The 19,784-nt window shown below is 32.7% G+C and overlaps 1 protein-coding gene across 1 annotated transcript; it reads left to right on the forward strand.

Moving 5' to 3' along the window:
- The first annotated feature begins 1,008 nt into the window (after nt 1–1,008).
- On the forward strand, nt 1,009–18,638 carry LOC111000952 (prolyl endopeptidase). Its single transcript, XM_022270568.2, has 16 exons — nt 1,009–1,179; nt 3,134–3,229; nt 5,166–5,389; nt 5,611–5,798; nt 8,708–8,790; nt 9,248–9,390; nt 10,514–10,673; nt 10,964–11,083; nt 11,881–11,961; nt 12,823–13,008; nt 13,415–13,528; nt 14,801–14,949; nt 16,271–16,483; nt 16,871–17,010; nt 17,892–18,082; nt 18,433–18,638. The coding sequence occupies exons 1-16, from the start codon at nt 1,027–1,029 to the stop codon at nt 18,496–18,498; spliced, it is 2,307 nt and encodes a 768-aa protein (XP_022126260.2). The 5' UTR covers nt 1,009–1,026; the 3' UTR covers nt 18,499–18,638.
- Nucleotides 18,639–19,784: the final 1,146 nt, after the last annotated feature.

The raw sequence follows: 19,784 nt of genomic DNA on the forward strand, positions 1-19,784 counted from the left end.
AGTGCCTTACTACGGACGGCGGGTTACGTTGCTCGTAGTGGTCCTTAAGGTTAATAAATAACTTTTTTTAATATTTATTGGTTTTTATTATTAATGTATATTGTGCCTTATCCTATACATCCCCATTTCATTATTGCAGAAGCACCTTTGTGTTTGTGCACTCTTACATGCAGACGTTTTGTTAAGTGTCGGTAGGTACATAGTTTAAATACACTCGATATTTTAATACCGGGGTATGGACGGATGTTAGATATTTACCTTTACCTTTAGAAGTTCTAATAAAATAAAAAAGTCGAACAATGGTCTTATTTTAAACTAAACAAACATGGAACGGTGCATGAATATGTTGTGTTCCATGTTCCATAAAATGCGTTGACCATCCAAATTATATTACATAACGACACGTTCGTATACATATAATGTATACCTACTACCATAACTAATCATAATACTAAATTGGATTGAGTAATAAAGCTTTAATAATAATAATAATGAGCAAATGATATATCTATCCTTAACAGAGTTATTATTAGGCCTACAGACGTAGCCGGTAGCATAGGTATATTCATATTTAGGGCCTGTTTCACAATGTATGGTTAAAGTGCCAAATAGCTATGCAACACATAAATTATTTGTAAGATAAAAGTTCCCAATAAGATACTTCGAATTTTATGACGTATAGCGCTATCTGACAGTCGTGAAACGCAAAAATACTATTTATCCTACCAATAAGTAACAAATAGCTTATTTGGAACTTATCCGGACATTGTGAAACAGGCCCTTAGTCTATCAGTCAATCAACTGTACTTGAAATAAGTAAACGGTGCTTAAAATAACAATTTGTTCTAAAGGGGTTTGTTCTTTGATATAGTTTATCTTTCATCTCAAGAACAGTGTTTAATATACTAACCTTTTTTCTAAACAATTTACAGCAGTGGTTTAAATTAAAATAAAGGAGCAAGTATTCGATAGTCTATTTTGATTATGAACTTTTTATTCTGTGATTCCGATTCTGCTTAAACAGAAATGTCAACAGTGTCAAATTGTATGTCGGTGCTGCGGTTTTTTGCTAATCATCGCCGATTTTCTGCAAATCTTACGGTGTTTACAATAAAACAAAGTCCTTTTTATAGCACAGTGAACAATTCCAATATAACTTCGTTATCTGGAAAAATACTGGTAAGGTTATATTTACTTCGAATTTACGACATTGTTTTTTTCGTTTTGTATTCTATAAATGTAGCCTAACCGGATTTAAAAAGAATAGACGGTACAAATGTACCTACAAAATTAATAGCGTCCAGTAAGAGTTTGAAATTTGAATGGGCTAACCTTAGTACATATCCAATACTGAAGAATATAAGTAATATCTTAAGAAAAGACTAGTGCTTGCTCTGCAAGTTAAAGCGATAAATGTAAAGAGAGTAGCAGGATATTGAATTATACAACCAGAATTGCCCTACAAATGTAACACTGTGCTAATAATGTATAAATATTTATAAATAAATAAATTAAATTCATAATTCATTTACCAGCGATAGTCTAATCTATTACATTCTCTTGTAACTTTACATTACATCATTTTATCATGGAAAATACTTTATTTTTTATATCATATATTAGATGTCAATTATTATCATATTCAGCTTAAACATAGTTTATTATAAATATACAATGTAACAGAATACATATAACAATGTATTTTATCTTCATCTTCTTCTTCTTCTTCAAGTGCCTCTCCATTACTGGTGGTTGGCCGTCAGTTTTCTGAACTGCGTCTTGTCCTGCGCCACATGCAGCACTTATCTTATCTTCATACATCATTAAACTTTTCATTGGATTGTCAACAAATAATAATCTTTGAATTAAATCCACGGACAGCTTCCACCAGCCTGTGGTGTCTTGATTGTCTGGTGTATTTAGTGATAGTACTTTATTTAGCAATCCACCTATTATAATGCAATTAAACATACTATTAGACTTTACAATAGAGCATTATTAAGGATTATGAATATTGATGGTTATTGAAACCTCATATTACTTACAAGAATAAGCAGTATGACGAGTTGACCGCCAACCTCCAGTAGTGGAGAGGCACTACAAGAAGAATTACTTACACAATTTCAAATCTGGTTCCTTATTAATTTCTTATTATTTTTAAGCATGATTAAAAACTATAAAAAGAACAAAGAATTTATTTAAATGTTATAAGTTATTATTTACTCAATGTGTGCAGTGCTAAAATTATGAGGTATTGTCTACAATCAGAAGAATGAAACATTATTTTTATGTACAATACAATAAATCACATCTAAATGTATTTTTTGGCTTTTATAGTTGATACAAGCTGCACAATTAAACAGTTTTTTTTGATTAAATATTGTAAGCCTCGCCTACTTACCTGCCTTGACATTGATTCATGCGACATCAAGTAGAGTAAAAAACAGTGGTGCTACAACTCTTCTTGGCCTCAGATTTCTGTCTTATTTTAATTTGTTAAATAAATTATCTGCTTGTTTAACACAATATGCTGTCCAATGCATTTGCTTAAATTATTTTTCTTCATCTGATGAGAGATAATTTTGTATGTTACTTACAATGAGTGTAAACAACAAGCCAAGAATCACATTTGTTAGTATAGAAAACTATCATGCAATTATAATACAAATTATTACCAATTCTTAAAAGGCCGGCAACGCACTTGTGAGCCCTCCGGCATTGAGCGGTGCGGCGGTATCACTTAACATCAGGTGAGCCTAGTGCCCGTTTGCCCCCTGTTCTATATAAAAAAATGATACAAAATTTCAACAATTTATGTAATTTTTTTAGCTTTCATCAATTTAATTCCAGTAAGACTGTAACTTAATTTATCCCACTAAGAACTAAAATCACCAAAAGAACATATACTCTTTGATTCATTGACCTTTTCATACATAGTTACTGGCCGTTAAGACCTTTTTCAATTGACACTTATGTTTATATTTGGCGCATGTCAAAAGATCGCGCTTTTTACCGTTCTTGAGCGTTGTTTTGAATATAAAGTACGGTTTGAGTAGTCTATCGGCCAGTTGGTGGTCACCACTTGTTAGTAATGCGTGCCGAATATGTTCTATCAGTGTTTACCTTTTTACAGTGCGCTCGCGCGTCGTCAACCACACAGAACATGAGTTTTGTCTACCCAGAGGTGAGAAGGGATGAGACAGTTGTTGATGACTATCATGGAACTAAGGTAATTTACTGCTTTACTTAAACAATAGGGCGGTACATGAATCTTCCTATAAATTTACACTTAAATGTTAAATTGCTTATAATTTCTAATAACACTTTGAGTTGACTCTACAATTTAACACTTTCTTCTAAATAACAATGTTATCAACTATATATTCTAAATTAATATTACTTGTTTATATAATTGACCAATATTTTAAAGACATTAATTAACCGTAGATAGTGTTAGAGGAGCTCTGGCACGTCTTTTAAAATCAATTAAAACGAAGCACGTAATAAAATCATAGATATACGATGTTTTTAGTTTCTAATGCATGACCACTACTATAAGTACGAATTTAACGATACAGTACTATCAATTAGGGCTAAGCTAATTAGATCTTAGCGGGTCACTTGTATCTCAGAGGTCGTGTTTATATTTAGTAATCTTTAAAAAATGTTTTTGCCCAACTAGAACAGATGTTTGATTAAACTGGTTCAAACGATTTCAATTCGATATCGATCTATTGAAATTTGAGATAGAATATTAACAGTGGCCTGTTTTATTGTCAAATCCGTTAGCCATGAAGACAGACGTTCATATGGTAGGCGAAGAATAATTGTAAGAATGATTTGTGTAAATTCTATAATCCAAATTAACACTTTGTATGAAAGCACATTTCATTTCATTCAACGCACACATTCAAGGAAAGAATCCTGATGAAAGTTTCTATCTTGTTATAATTATCAGTGAAAGCGGTCACTTCTAAGTCATAAAAACAAAAATTATAATCACTAATACAACTTTCAATTATAAAAGAAACATAAATAAAGAATCAATGACAAACTTGACAACTTGTAAGACGTGCTCGCCGATTAAGTCGCGTTCCAATTTACCGCAAGGTAAAATCTGTAGGAAAAATTGTGTATTGACGACACGAAATGCCTCAAATGGAATACAAATCTTGCTCTAACGTACACCATTGTAAATACTTGTAATTCTTCTAATATAAGTTGGCGTTATATTTGGTGCGGATTGTGATTTCATCTCCGGAAAATTAGGATATAAAGTATTAGAAGAGCAGCTTGTGTTGCTTATGTTATATAGATGAATTTTGAGGTGGTTAGTTAACTTAAAGTAAGTTAACCTTATTAGCAGCAGTCGGATTTGCCATTTTAGAAAAGGATATTTACTTTCATACTTGGAGAGCATACAAGCTATGTATATGATATATCAGAGGCAATACAAGCTACTTCATTAGCATAAACTTATTGTAAAATTAAACCTTGCGATATATTAGTGCTTCCAATTGTGATTGACCAATCACAAACAAACGAAACGAGCCACCGTTTTCATAACCTATGCCCAAAGCAAAAATTTCAAAGCATAAAGAGATGAATAGAAATGTTAGTGATATAGGAAGTAATAGATACTTACTACATAAATAAATAAAATAAAAAAGTGTTAAATGAACATTTTAAGAAAATTTGCATTCCTATGTTAACACATACCCTAACGGGTTGAGAGCCTAAAAGTAAAAAATACCTGTGTCAGGGTTCCCAGCATAACAAACTTAATTCTAAATTCCTTAAAATAATTACATGTTTTATTTTACTTAGTTTTGTTTTTTTTAACTGTTATCAACACGCCTGAGTGCATGAGCGAGTGTGTGAGTCAGTGAGTGAATGAATAAAGAGTGTAATTACATACTAGGTCCCAGAAGCAGCTCTAACACTGCATAGGGTGTGTTCATAAGCCAGTCCTTTAATCGTATTTTAGATAGTAGAAGGTGAGCGGGTAGGTATTAGCCTATTTAATGTATTATAGATATATTATGCTTGCATTGTGCGTCTGGCGATGTCGGTCCTTACGATCTGACTGACGACAACATCCCTATTTATTTTTAAGAACACCCTACTACAATATGGGCCCTGATATAAATTATTGAAATTTTTAGATAATAGATCCCTACCGTTGGCTGGAAGACCCCGACTCTGATGACACAAAAGCATTTATAGAGGCTGAAAATAATATAACCCGACCGTTCCTGGATTCTTGTCCAGTGAAAAAAGATATTAACGAACGGCTAACGGAGCTATGGAACTACCCCAAATACTCCTGCCCTTTTAGAAGAGGGGATCGGTACTTTTTCTATAAAAATACAGGGCTTCAAAATCAGAAGTAAGTTCACGAAATTATATATTTATGTATTTGCTTATAGATATCCTACTCTGTTCTTTCCGACTTTACGTAGTAACTTCGAACAAATGTTATTGGTAATTTGTAATCGCAAACTTTGCAATAGCTTTTTAAAGTTTCTTATTACTGTTAAGAGTGAAAAAACTTTCTCTAAGTCTAAATCCATAAATTATATATAAAAAAATTAATCTTTAATTTTTCAGTGTCCTATACGTACAAGATAGTCTAGATGGTGAGGCTAGGGTATTCCTCGATCCCAATAAACTATCTGAGGATGGTACAGTGGCATTATCTGGTAGTCGTTTCACGGAAGATGGCAACACTTTCGCGTACGGTCTATCGGCTAGTGGCTCTGATTGGATAACGATACATATTAAGGATGTTGCTACAGGTAATTATGATATTTGCATCTGAGAACTAAATTCGATTGACATAATATTTTTTTTATTTCATATACTAACAGTTGATAAGTAAACAACCAAAAAAAACAATTATACGAAACATATAACCAAAAATGGAACACATAACATATAGAAAAACAAATATTTACCAAAAGAAAAATCAGTGAAAATGATTAAATACATATACATAGTAGTAACAAAGCCTGTTTAATTTTCAATCATGACATAAAAGATAACATACAGCTTAGATTTTATACATTATTTTGTTATCCTATATCTTAGCTATCTACAGTACCGTCCTCTAGCTTTTTCCAACTGACTCTGTCCATGGCTTTCTTTTTCCAGTCGCTTCTTGTTACCGCTTCTATTTCTTCTATCCACCTTTTTTTTGGGCCCTCTTCTCCATCTTTCCCTTGGTCCTTTCCATACAGTTGAAGACCATATTTTATCTGTGTATTTTGCTATATGCCCCGCCCATTGCCACTTCTTCTTTTCGGCATATTGTAAGGCATCTATTTTGTTTGTGGTCTAATTTTTTCACTTTTAATTGTATGTATTTTTCGTATTTTTAATATGCTTATTTGATTAAATACGCAGTACCTAATTCAGCTTTGCTGTATGATGGTGTGAAAGTGAGGGTATATGCATATGCGTGTTGGTGTTTATGGGGGTGTGCTCATGAGCATCATGATGCAGGTGATGAAGTTTCATAGAAATTCCTAATACAAGGGGTATTAGGAATTTCTATGAAACATATTCATAATTGCATAGAAAAACAAGTATTTTTTAAAGTGCCAACAATTCATGACTATTTTATCTAAAGAACTATGAACTCTTATAACAGCGTAAACACAATAACAAAAATAACATTTTCCATGTTTATAAATAACTTCCTTATTTATAGTATTTATAAATAATTGTCACAAGATTCTAATGACTTACAATAATAGGCGATAAAGTTGAGCAACAAACAAGCCAAGCCTGTAAGTTTAATAGCGATACAAGTTTTCGTACCACGTTATTCCAAGTTGTTACATCAGCGCAAGGATGATTGATATTAGATAATTATTGGAAACGACTTAACAAATGCCAATGTTGAAATGCAACCCAGCAAACCACGGTTTTTTAAAGTACCTACAACAATTTTACAATTTTTAAGTTGTAAAATTGTCACTTCTATCATTTGCTGAATGCGTTTAGGACATGTATGTACACCTCATCATTTAGCAACGATTCGTCATCAACAACACGATTCGATCGATAAAATTATATTTGTTAGTGGAGATGAAATTGGTAACTTCCTTGCCTTCCTTTCCTACTTGTTTCCGACTAAAATCTCCTGCTTTTTTTTCCTTTATTGTATTATCTTCATTCATAATAATAATATTAAGATTTAATATGTTTATATAAATATTTTGTTCTACATACCCTTTGTTTATATTATAAAGTTAAAACTATTGCCATAAAAAAGTGCCAATACTTATTCCAAGCCTTTCATCCGAAGAGGTAGGACCTTGCATGCTAGTCGGTTATGGATATTTTTTTTAACTTTAAATTTGTTTGCCTACTCATGCTGTGAAATAGAAGTCTGGTTATCCATATCAGAGGTTTTTACCAAGCTTGCAAACTAGTCTCCCAATACCTTCTTATTTTTAATCGATTAGAATAGATTAGAGAGGAAAATCTCTTCCTCTTCATGAAAATTCCACATGGCCTTGAATGCTTAGGTGGATTACCTAACCATTCCCTTTCGTGGCCTTGTGATTACGTCTTCTTTCTAAAGTTATATTAAATTCAGTCATTTGTTACCGGTTTAACAGAGCAGCTGTAATGTATTTTAACTAGCTGACTTTGTTTTACTGATTATATATAATTAATATGCATTTCGTGAATAAACAGTGCAGAAACGCTCTATTAATAGAATCAACTCTCAGTTTCTAATAAATCAATATAATTATAGAACTGATAACGGTTTTAGCTTACGTCAATCGTTTATATGAAGGCTAGGCTATAATTTTATCTATAGAAATATCTTAACGTTATAGTCTGGGCATGCACCTTGGACAGATTTTGAGTTCCTGGGTCATAGGTATGAGACAATAGAAACTATTTTAAAAACAACTCAGGTCGTGATTGTGATCGACTATATTTACGTGTTTCACATCGATTAATTTAATAATTTAATTTAATTGCTATGAAACTAATGAATGCAATGTAACTATTGCAAAAAGAGAAAGAGAGAGTAACTCCGACGATTTAGGAGGGAGCAAAATCTACAGCTTTATTTTGTAATAAATAATATGTCTATGTCTATTTTGTACAGTAACAATAAACATTGTCGCTATTATCATCAGTCGTAGACTAAAAATATTTATTTAAATGTAAATCTGGTTGTCTAACTTTAAGATATTGAAGTATGTATCTCTACCGGAAACGGAATCAATGTTATCATATACTAGGAATCGTTATCTCATTGTTTATATCTAGGATACTGAAATTGTTATTTGAAAAGGTTTAATTGGAAATTGACAAGAGAAAAAAAACCCAATTGTAAATACCGTTGAAAAATTGTAAAAGGAAATAGTAAACAGACAGAGAAATAAATTTGATGTTTTACAAACAGCGCACTAAACGATATTTAATTTCTAAATACAATAATTTGCTGTAGTATGGGAAGCTGTCTTAAAAAGGCCAGTTTTTATATTTTGATAAAAAATGGTCCTACCATTAGGGTCCATGTACGGATCACTTAACTACATAATTTATACTATGTTTATAAGCGGGACGATTATGATAATGTTTTTTATTCATTGTGTATTTTTAACCTAAAATATGTTTAATCTTAAAAAAAATTGCATATATATTTAGCTTGCGTAACGTATTTATATTTTGACTATAGGTGAGGATTATCCAGAAGTACTGAAGAAAGTCAAATTCGCGTCAATGTCATGGACGAAAGATCACAAAGGATTGTTTTATTCTGTAAGTTATGGAATATGGATAATTATGTAGGTTTAGATTAGGATACCTGATGATGATCCACACAGTCTAACTGTTCGCGAGTAAGTTACCGGCTTTTTTGAATAGATGCGCTCTTTTGACCATATAAAACACATATATTACATTACTTTAACAAAGCCCAAATACGTGCTGATACTTAATATGTGTTGTGTACAAAAACCTATAAATATCCAAAATCAAAAATTCCGTCTATGACTACGTATACCTACTCGTACGTAGTTTGTAATTATATTTTAATTAAGTATTTGGATATTACTATTTAGTAACTGGCAATAAGAGAAACTAAGTGGCCTGTCTGACTTGTTTGACACTTTCTTATTATTATAAATGAATAAAAAAAAGAATTATAAGTGCCAACGGATATAGAGAAAAAAAATTATAATAGGTTTAAAGATTATTTTCTTCTTTTCGTTCGCAGCGTTATCCAGAACAAACAGGAAAAACCGACGGCTCAGAAACGGAAGTTAACAGAGATCAGAAGTTGTGCTACCATCGCCTCAACACTCCGCAAGAAAGCGATGTTATAGTTGTCGAATTCCCCGAAGAGCCACTATGGAGGATGTAAGTCATTTATTGTTATTTGTGCCTTACATTTGCAATCTTGTTGACATGGCCACACTCTTTGGGTAATCGTAACCATGGCAACATACGGTACCGTTAAATTCACGATTTAATAGATCTTGGGAATTTGTTCAGTCAAAATTTATTAGTGTCTTGGCAATGACGTGATATATTGTGTCGCAGTAATGTAGTTAAATCAGATAGTTAATGGAATATCTAGACAGTCAATGATTATTATGGCTGATACGGCTCGCCATGCTTATTTCATTTGTTATTGTCATATGGTCGACACGATGTTTAAAATTTCACTATAAACCCAATATAAAACAGAAAACCACTTCCACAACAAACGTTTGCACAATGTTTGCCAAAAGAAAGACTCAAAGTAATTAGCTGTTCCCGTGCCCATAATCTTTTCGACGATGCTTTATTTAAATCGAAATGCTAGCGACTTGATTGAATATCGATCTTTAAATAACTGTCTAGAGATTCAATTAACTCTCTGATTTTACTACATTACTGCGACACAATATATCACGTCATTGCCAAGAATTACTTTCGTAGAAAATTAATTGAATGTTGGAAGTAACGAAATCAAAAATATGTTTTTACACGATAACATTTAACTCAAAAAGTATTAATAAAAATAGAATTAAAATTGTTACTTTTCTATATGAAAATAATCTTTAGAAATGTTTGACTTTGATTGAATTTTCTCAGTTTACCGTTTTTTCGTTAACAGTGACATAAATACGCGGAATATGAACGAAGATAATCGTGCGTAGGTGTCTTTTTATAGTATTCAGTAGAATTAGCATGTTTTTATTGTTACTGAAATGTAGAAATATGTATCTTAAATAATAAGTTTGTTCGTTATTTATCTTTCAATGGTATGCACTATATTATTGTATTTATTGAGGTTTTATTTGCAAATTTAGGAAGGTGTTTTTAACGAAGCAACTCATGCATTTGAATCTGAATTGGTTTTCAAGAAGTTTTCAAATCATCTATGTGCTTAAAACATATGAAAATTCTTTGGAGACATATTTTACTACATTAGAAAAATTCTATTACTTTGCCCAATGCTTATTAAATTATTAGTCAACTGATAAGTGTTTTCCAGTGGTGCTGAAGTGAGTGATTGTGGGCGTTACCTCCTCGTCAGTCCCGTAAGAGATTGCCGCGATAACCTCCTGTTCTTCGCTGATTTGCATAAACATCCAGAAATCGATGGAAAACTGTCACTTACACAGATTGTACATAACTTCGAAGCGGATTATGAGGTATTCAATTGGTTTTTAATAAAGAAATAATATATAATAGAGGGCTTTTAAGTATAACGAATACGATAAATTTTTGAGGTTAATCTATAAAACTGTATCAGTCTCTTTGTCTCTTTCTGTCAAATAGTGGTTCTGCTGTTGTTGTAAAGAGATCACTACTATAGCTGACGGAATTTAGACTTATTTTTAGAACTAAACCTAACATTACCTATTAGTTCTAAAATTAAACTTATTTATTTTACGGTATTATATTTAAAGTAAGGGTTTATTTAAGATTATACAATTTCCAGTACGTCTCAAACGAAGGCTCTGTGTGTATCTTCCGTACAAACAAAAACGCACCGAACTATAGACTGATCAAGATTGATCTCAATGATCCCGCTGAAGACAAGTGGGAGACGCTTATACCGGTAAGTTATTAATAAAAATAATCAAAAAAAATATGGATATTAAAATTAATATGGATTTTGTTGATTGCGTGTTCACCTAAATAAAATGATTACTTGCTGACACAAAGTATATTTTCTAAATAAAAATAAGCTTACCTTATACAAATGTTAAACAAATGTGTGTTGTGGATTCACTTGTTTTGCGCGTTATACTACACGCAGAAGTTAACTAGGCACTTTAATGTCACAGTGATGTAACTGCATAAAAAATTCAAGTATTCTCTAAGGCCCATCGATTCTCGCGATAGTAGGATTCTATTGATTATTTATATTATCAACGTTTATCATTTATTAATAAAACGGCGGTTAGATTTAGGTATATTTTTTGGTAACAGTTCTAAACAGCAACTTCACATATAACATTTAAGGAGAAATAGGAACATTTTTTTAAATAGCATTGCCATCCATTGACATGTAACTTGACTGGTCTAATCCGATTGAGACGATCTGATGACGACATGCGTGCTCGCATATCATAAAATTAGTGCGTGCACCAGTGCGCTCTATGACGTAATTAAGGGTTAAGCATACGGGCGTTTCATATGTACGTACATAGACATATTAAACGATCGTATGCTTAACCCTTTATTACACCAAATTTTTAATCACAAAAATATAAAAAACTTGATATATGCTGGCTACTACTACTCTATTTACGTATCATCGATCGATCCAAAAGTGTTGCTGCAACCCTATTTTATGTGTGTTTCTGTAAAAATGTGTATTTACATTATTAATAAAGAATTACAACATTCTAGGAGCACCCAACTGATGTACTGGACTGGGCTTCAGCCGTGGACAATGATAAACTGGTCATTCACTACGTCAGAGATGTTAAGGTAAATTTTGAGCCATTATTATAAAATCATTTTAGTTTTTATCTCTGTAATTAATAAAAACGTATTTTGACATTGTTGGACTGGTTTACTTTGTTACCACAAATATATAATTTACTAAACACCTCTTGAAACTATAAATTGCATATAAATTCTAAGATTTTCTGTAGTAATTAGGTAGTTTTTGGCACTCAAACTCAAAACTCAAACTCAAATCTTTATTGCATTCCTTATATAAATATTTTACACGTTATAATTTATTACAATAAGGACCTTGGTTAGGCACAGCAATGTTGTGGGAGGGCTCCACCATAGTTAATACATTTCTATTCTTACAAGATACATTATTTATTTGCATTAACTTCACATCGCGAAAAGGAGAATGTACTTAACATTATCAATAAACTTAACTTTTATAAAATAAATTAAAGTCTATCGGTCAGACACTCTGTAACAGTGTAAACACTTCTTATATAATAATTTCCATAAAGATTTTTACCTTCTAATTTGACATGGTCTATGGTCGGTCGGTTAACATACTCATAACTTTTTGGTTGTTAAGTAGAGATTGACTTGAAACATTCTTAAACACTGTGAAACATTCTTAAAGACTACATCAAAAATGATTCTATAATATGTCTTGTCAAGTAGTGAAACAAATGTTTAAACCAGCTTAAATAGCCATCCGTGGGCGCTTTAAGAACACATACAATTCTGAAAGTTTTCTCTAATAAACATTAAATTGTATAAGAAACGGATTTAAAGTGTTAAGTCTTATTATTCTATTGACGTATACGAATACGTGCGTGTTCGTGTGAAGCGTACATATTGTCGAATTATAACATACTAAACATGGTATTCCAGAGCGTGCTTCAACTACATAATATGGAAGATGGCCAATTGATCCAAGAATTCAAATTGGATGTGGGCTCAGTGGTGGGATTCTCCGGAAAGAAGGAGCAAAGCGAGATTTTCTACCATTTCATGTCTTTTTTGACTCCCGGTATCATCTATCATGTTGATTTTAAGAAGCAGCCGTATACGCCAACTGTAAGTGATTTTTTATTATATATTTTTTTTGTATAGAATTTAAGTCCTATTTAAGAAACTATAAGCACAATTTAGTTAAAAGTATCTTACTTCTGTTTAGAATCTTAGGCAAAAATAACTGCAGTGTTGAGCTAAAATAAAATGTATCTCTTCAAATTCAGTACATATTATGCCATCTAGAATTTCTATTATATTACATAGGTAATCTTTATAAAGATAGTGTGCCGTATTAGAAACGGTCATACACACACACACGCATCCATACACACATCAGGCGGCGTAATCCAAGGTACAGCTACATACGCTATACAAGTACATATTGTCTCTATTATTAAATTCATCACTATAAAGTAAGCGGTTTTACGTGTAAACTACTTTTGCATTTACGTGTTGAATATGTTTCCAGGTGTTCAGAGAAGTGAGCGTGAAAGGATTCGATCCGTCCCAATATGAGGCTAAACAAATCTTTTACTCGAGTAAAGATGGCACTAAAGTTCCTATGTTTATTGTACATAAAAAGGTATGTTTTCTACGTAAACTCACTAGCCTTTTTTTAGATTCTTCTCTATCTTCTATTAAATCTGTACTATATTCCTAGATTTTGTGAAATTTCAACTTAAATTATCGTGTTTAGTTATGTACATAAGTATTAATTGCTTTGTTTTGTTCCTTATTTAAGTAATTGTATATGTATTTTATGTAGTTATGCACTTCTTGGGCATATTTTTTCTTTGATATTAAAACAGTGGAAGAGATCATTCGAAAGCGAAAAGACGGCTGTTGCCATCTTCAGTACATATAATATTAAATAAACAACATTTGAAGTCGATAATAATAATAATGTGCTTCATTAGTTTCAAATACGCCCACGGAGCGTTGCTAAATTAAATTTTTTTTTTGACGTAACAATGTCTCATAATTTAATGGAGCCGGCTGCACTCACAAAAAAAAACATGACCCATGCGGCGTTACTTCGCTCTGAGCCGTTCCATTTAAGGCTTAAAGTGCAAGCGTGAGCGCGGAACGAGCGACAAAGGGGCACAATCGGCCTCCGCGTACGTTAGTTAAAAATTGAAATAATTGTATTAATGCGTACAAATAAATGTAACTTGGTCAATTCAATTGTAATTTCCATTTACATTCTTCTCTATATGCATACAAAATACCTATCAAACATATAAAATAAAAATTTTATTTTTTGAAAAATGCAACCATTCCATCAGTATTTTCTTATGACTTCACGTTCAAATATCGTTAGTATAGTACGGATGCGGAGCACGAAGAATTTCGTACAATGACCTTTGGGCCTACTGCCAGTGGTTAAAAACATTTTTTTATAAGTACGAATATTAAAAACGGTAGTTTTGATTTTTATTTAGACTAAACTGCTTGATGGATTTATAAAAAGGAAAAGTTATGATTGCGACTAAGATTTGGTAAAAAAAAACAGAAATACTCTTAAAAAAAACATTTAATTTTAGTCAGAGGCATCTATTTCTGATGAACTATCAGATGTTTCGCCAGATACGTTACTACTTATATACTATAGTATAACATATATACTACTTATAACAAAATAAACCAAAGTACATGTGCACCACCACATGTCTTTATGGTTATGACTAAAAGGTTTACAATCTCTGAATACGGCGGTCACTGCATCTGTGTGAGCGCAACGGCAATATGTTTAAGCGCGAGCGACAAAGACATAAGATGACGGGTCATTATACGAAATTCTTCGCGCTCCGCGTCCGTACTATAGTAACTTTACAGACAACCTATTTTTTTTCAGGATTTACCCTTAGATGGCAATAACCCAGCCTTAGTCTACGGATATGGAGGCTTCAATATAAACGTCCAGCCAAGCTTCAGTGTGACACGTCTCGTGTTCATGCAGCATTTTAATGGCGTCCTCGCTATACCTAATATACGTGGAGGCGGGTTAGTTTTTTTTAAATTCATTTTGATATATACGCTGTTTTTAGGCGAATTGGTTTGAAAATACTTCAGTGGGTGGTTCCACATACTACGTTGCGACGTTTTTCTCCTGGAAAACATTCCATGAAATTTATAGTATTAGTAGAAATATCGGCGTAGTCGTTCAAGCGACGTACAACCTTGGGCTCGTACGTTGAAACTCGTACTGTTGCAATATATTATATGTGCGTAATTGTAGTTTCTTGTTACTCCTGTACATTTTTAATATACAAGATATTTAGCAAAGTCATTTATTCATATAGGTAACAAAATGTACACTTATGAAGTCAAAAAATAAATATATATGAAATGCTTCTAATTTTACATTTACTGTTAAGATCTCAAATTAAGGGCGTAGATCGGAAGAGAAACTGGCAATAAACTCTCCGCCACTCTTTTTTAACTATGATAATTAATCATCTGTTTACTAACTTTTAAAGAAAATTATCATCGATAGTAAAAAATAAAATAAAAAGGAAACTGTTAAAAAAAATAGTTTAAATAATGTCATTATTTTAAGTAATTAAGCTTGTTTATGGAAGAGCTAGGAACCCTGATACAAGTATTTTTTACTTAAAAGGGTTTCCAAATCTTACACTTAGGAAAGAAAATGTACTTAAAATGAATAAGGACTTTTTATTATTATTTATTTATATATAGGTGTTCAAGATTGTAGCCAATTTTTTTAAACATAAAACAGGTATTAGTCTAATATTCTTTGCACAATTAATACTTAAGACGTAAAACATCGTAAGGCTTAAAAACCGAGTACGTCAGATTAAGAATTCTTACATTACTTACATAAAATATTATTAATTAATGAAATATTATCACTACATAGTATAAAACAAAGTCGCTTTCTCTGTCCCTATGTCCCTTTGTATGCTTAAATCTTTGAAACTACGCAACGGATTTTGATGCGGTTTTTTTAATAGATAGAGTGATTCAAGAGGAAGGTTTATATGTATAATAACATCCATTAAATAATGGAGAAGTACTGTTATTTTTGCGGTTTCTAATGTGATGTCGTAAATAATTACATTTTTTCCGATTACATTGCAAACGCAGGCTGAACCCTACGAGTTTTATCAAAATAATGCACTAAGTATTGTACACATTGAAAAGGTCTACAGAAAAGTCCGTGATGGTATATGTCTATCTCTTATGGATAGCCCACATTTATATATACAACGTTCACAGATTTTCTGTAGTGCATTTAGTATCAGCATTGCACCCGTGCGAAGCCGGGGCGGGTCGCTAGTTAATGAACAAAATATATTTGTAGTGAGTACGGCGAGCGTTGGCACAATGCAGGGCGTCTGTTGAACAAACAGAACGTCTTCGATGACTTCCAAGCTGCGGCTGAATACCTCCAATCCACGGGGTATACGAAACCCGCCTTGACCACTGCCCAAGGAGGCTCTAATGGCGGCCTTTTGGTTGCCGCCTGTATCAACCAACGACCGGATCTCTATGGAGCTGCTATCGTCCAAGTTGGGTGAGGTTTTTTTGTTTTTTTTTTTTTTAGTTAATAAGAGAAAAGTAATAAAGAATTTACACAATTGGAAATTAATAAAAAAATATTGTAGAAAAGATATAGAAAAAATTCTAACCTCCATTTTTTAGATGGTTGATAAAAAATGGTGTTAAGTGTGATATTATACCGCCCATAGCCATTGTTAGAAAAGTTGCGATTGCGTTGCCGGCTTTTTGTCAGTTTAGCTGATTTTATACGTAGGTTATCACTTCATATGTATGGGACCGTTTTAGTATGTAGATCTCGCAGAAGCGATTATATTGTGGCCATAAAAAGACACTTATAGTCAAAAGGGTGTTTTACAGATATAAGTGTGAATAAATAAAATAATAATTAAATTATTTTCAGGGTGTTGGACATGCTCCGTTTCCAAAAATTCACAATTGGCCACGCGTGGGTGTCGGACTACGGCAGTTCTGACAACAAGACGCACTTTGAGAACTTACTCAAGTACTCACCTTTACACAACATTCAGGCGCCTGACAATGGTAATATCTCATTTATTTATTTATCTATATATATAGCTCTGACCGTTATTTTCTAATGTTCTGTCAAAATTATGATTATTAAAATGTATTGACGTTTTTAATTATAGGCTGAATCAAAGTTACAAAACACAAATTAAAAAAAAATGTATTTGCGAAAAAAAAGGCTAGTTCACAATGTATGTGAACTGATAAATCATATTTCACAAAATTTGTTTTTTCAATTTGCTCTTATTGATACTGTCGAACTGTAACGTCAATAAATCTTTTTTTCTCTTTGGTTCTCTTTCCATACAGACTAGTGTATACAACGAAAACTGTATAAAGAAACGCTGAGATTGAAATAGATAGATAGAAAATTAGTGTACCTATTAAAGGAAAATTTTTTAAAGTAAAACTTTAGGTCCCCGCGAATAATTTTTTTACGAAACGTCACGAAGGCGTGCAGCGTTTTTGTCGAAGAAAAGGGAGAGAACGATTGAGAGAGAGTGAGAAAGGGAGATCGAGAAAAAATACACGCTATTGATTTATGTATTTGTTTAGTTGTTACATAAACTTTAGATGCCAATTCACTCGCATAACGTCTTGTACAGTAAACGCAGACTAGACTTATTTATTCATATTGTTATTAGCATGTATACAGTATGTAAACAGTGTGAATATAGATATACAAATACATGGAGTGATGCATGTACATGATCTATTGGGGCCTATCCTTAGAAATCATTAATTTACAGAGAACTTTCACTTCTGACATGTGTACGTTGTACGCACGCACGCACTTTTTTATTAACATTTGTACGTACAACAGAAATTACAACAAAACTACTTATAAAGAATTCGGCCAACCGTTAGTTTAATAAACGAAAAATATGTTTGTTCAGTGAGTCGAGCTGAATACCCCGCGACCCTAGTGCTGACGGCAGACCACGATGACCGCGTGGTTCCACTGCACTCGCTGAAGTACATCGCGGCCATACAACACTCCGTGAACGGGACGTTACAACGCAGACCTCTCCTGGCCCGGATTGACACCAAGGCCGGACATGGCGGAGGAAAACCCACCGCTAAAATTGTAAGTAATGCTTCATAGGTTTGCCATAAGAGGTCAAAAAAGAAATCATCATCCGTTTTCTTTTATTCTTGCTTTTCAAATTAACTGATTTCTCTACAGAAATATTTTTAATTTCTCGACCTTAGTAGTATTCAGGTATCTTAAACTTATGAAAATATAATTATATATTTTGAACATGTGACGACGAATTTATATTGTTTAATTAATATCTTAAATAAGGAACTGTAATTAAAAAAAATATATTACTGCAATTTTTGCCTTATTTTTTTTTTTAGTTCTCATTGGACAATACAGTCAAATGTGTTACATATTTAATTCCTATTCCATAATCTCAAATAATTCTTTTCCAGATTGAGGAACACACAGACATCCTGAGCTTCATGACTTTGACGCTCGGTCTGAAGTTTGAGAAGTGAAGCCATTAAAAACAAAGTATTCCACGAGATTGCAATAGTATTATGTAAATAACGTGCACCCATTGATTACCTCGGGTCTTTAACTGACTGGTGATATTGTTACGCATTACCTATTTTTATAAATAAACTTTGTTTTTTTATTTCTTTGTATTTTCATTTTGAATAAATGTCTCTACATTTTAAAAGTATTAATTAAAAAATAATCAAGTAAATGGCTATTTAAAAAGCCACTAAGGTGAGAAACAAAATATGAAATATTTATGAAGGTGTTTCAGAGTTTAAACTCACTGACTCGCAACAGCTCTATAATGATGCTCTGAAGAATGCCATCTTTAGAATTACCATCATTCTAAAAGTTAACTTTAGTTTTAGTTAAATATACTGCTCAAAACAATTACGGGAACAAAACTTTAAAGTAGAACTAAACTACTAAAAGTAAAAATACTTAAGCTTTTAATTATTACATTGTGGCATTATGGCATTGTCGAAGAAAATAAAAAACAAAAGAGCATCGGCGTTTTGGTTAGTAGTTCTATAATAAAGTGGCAGTGTGTCTAGAAACACCAAAAACAAAGTGACGTCTTTGAATTTTCATTATTTTCTAATCACAGAAAACACATTTTAAGTACATAGTTTTTTTCAATCTTTTGAGAATTCATAGAAACTGAAGTGAGCCTTTTGAGTATTGTTATTCATTGAAGCGAGTGAGTTTAGATCATAATGCCAGATCTGACTGAATTGCATGTCTCCCGAGCTATCGCTTTGCTTGAAGAGGGTCGAACTATGCGTTATGTAGGAAATGATCTAGGAGTAGCCCCTTCTGTTATCTACAGACTTTGAAAGCGATACCGTGAGACGGGAGAATACTCACGAAGGCGTGGTCAAGGTCGAAATAGAAAAACTATACGTTTGCAAGATCGCTACATCGTCAACTGTGCTTTACGTAACCGCACCACAACTGCAAGAGATCTACAAAATACACTAAGGACGGCTACTGGTGTAGAAATTTCCGACCAGACGGTAAGAAATAGATTGTTGGAAGCCAATTTGAGATCACGCCGACCAGTTCGGGCTGTGCGTCTAACAATTCAACATAGACAAGCTCGCCGACAGATCGCGCAAAATCACGCTAATTGGCAACTTCGACATTGGAGGCCAGTGCGTTTTACTGACGAATCACGATTCCGTCTAACACGTTGCGATGGTCGTCTCCGTGTTTACAGACGCCCAGGCGAGCGATACAGTGCAGCAGCAGTCCAGGAATATGACAAATTTGGATGTGGCCC

This window comes from Pieris rapae, chromosome 20 (assembly GCF_905147795.1).
Source record: "Pieris rapae chromosome 20, ilPieRapa1.1, whole genome shotgun sequence".
Taxonomy (NCBI): domain Eukaryota; kingdom Metazoa; phylum Arthropoda; class Insecta; order Lepidoptera; family Pieridae; genus Pieris; species Pieris rapae.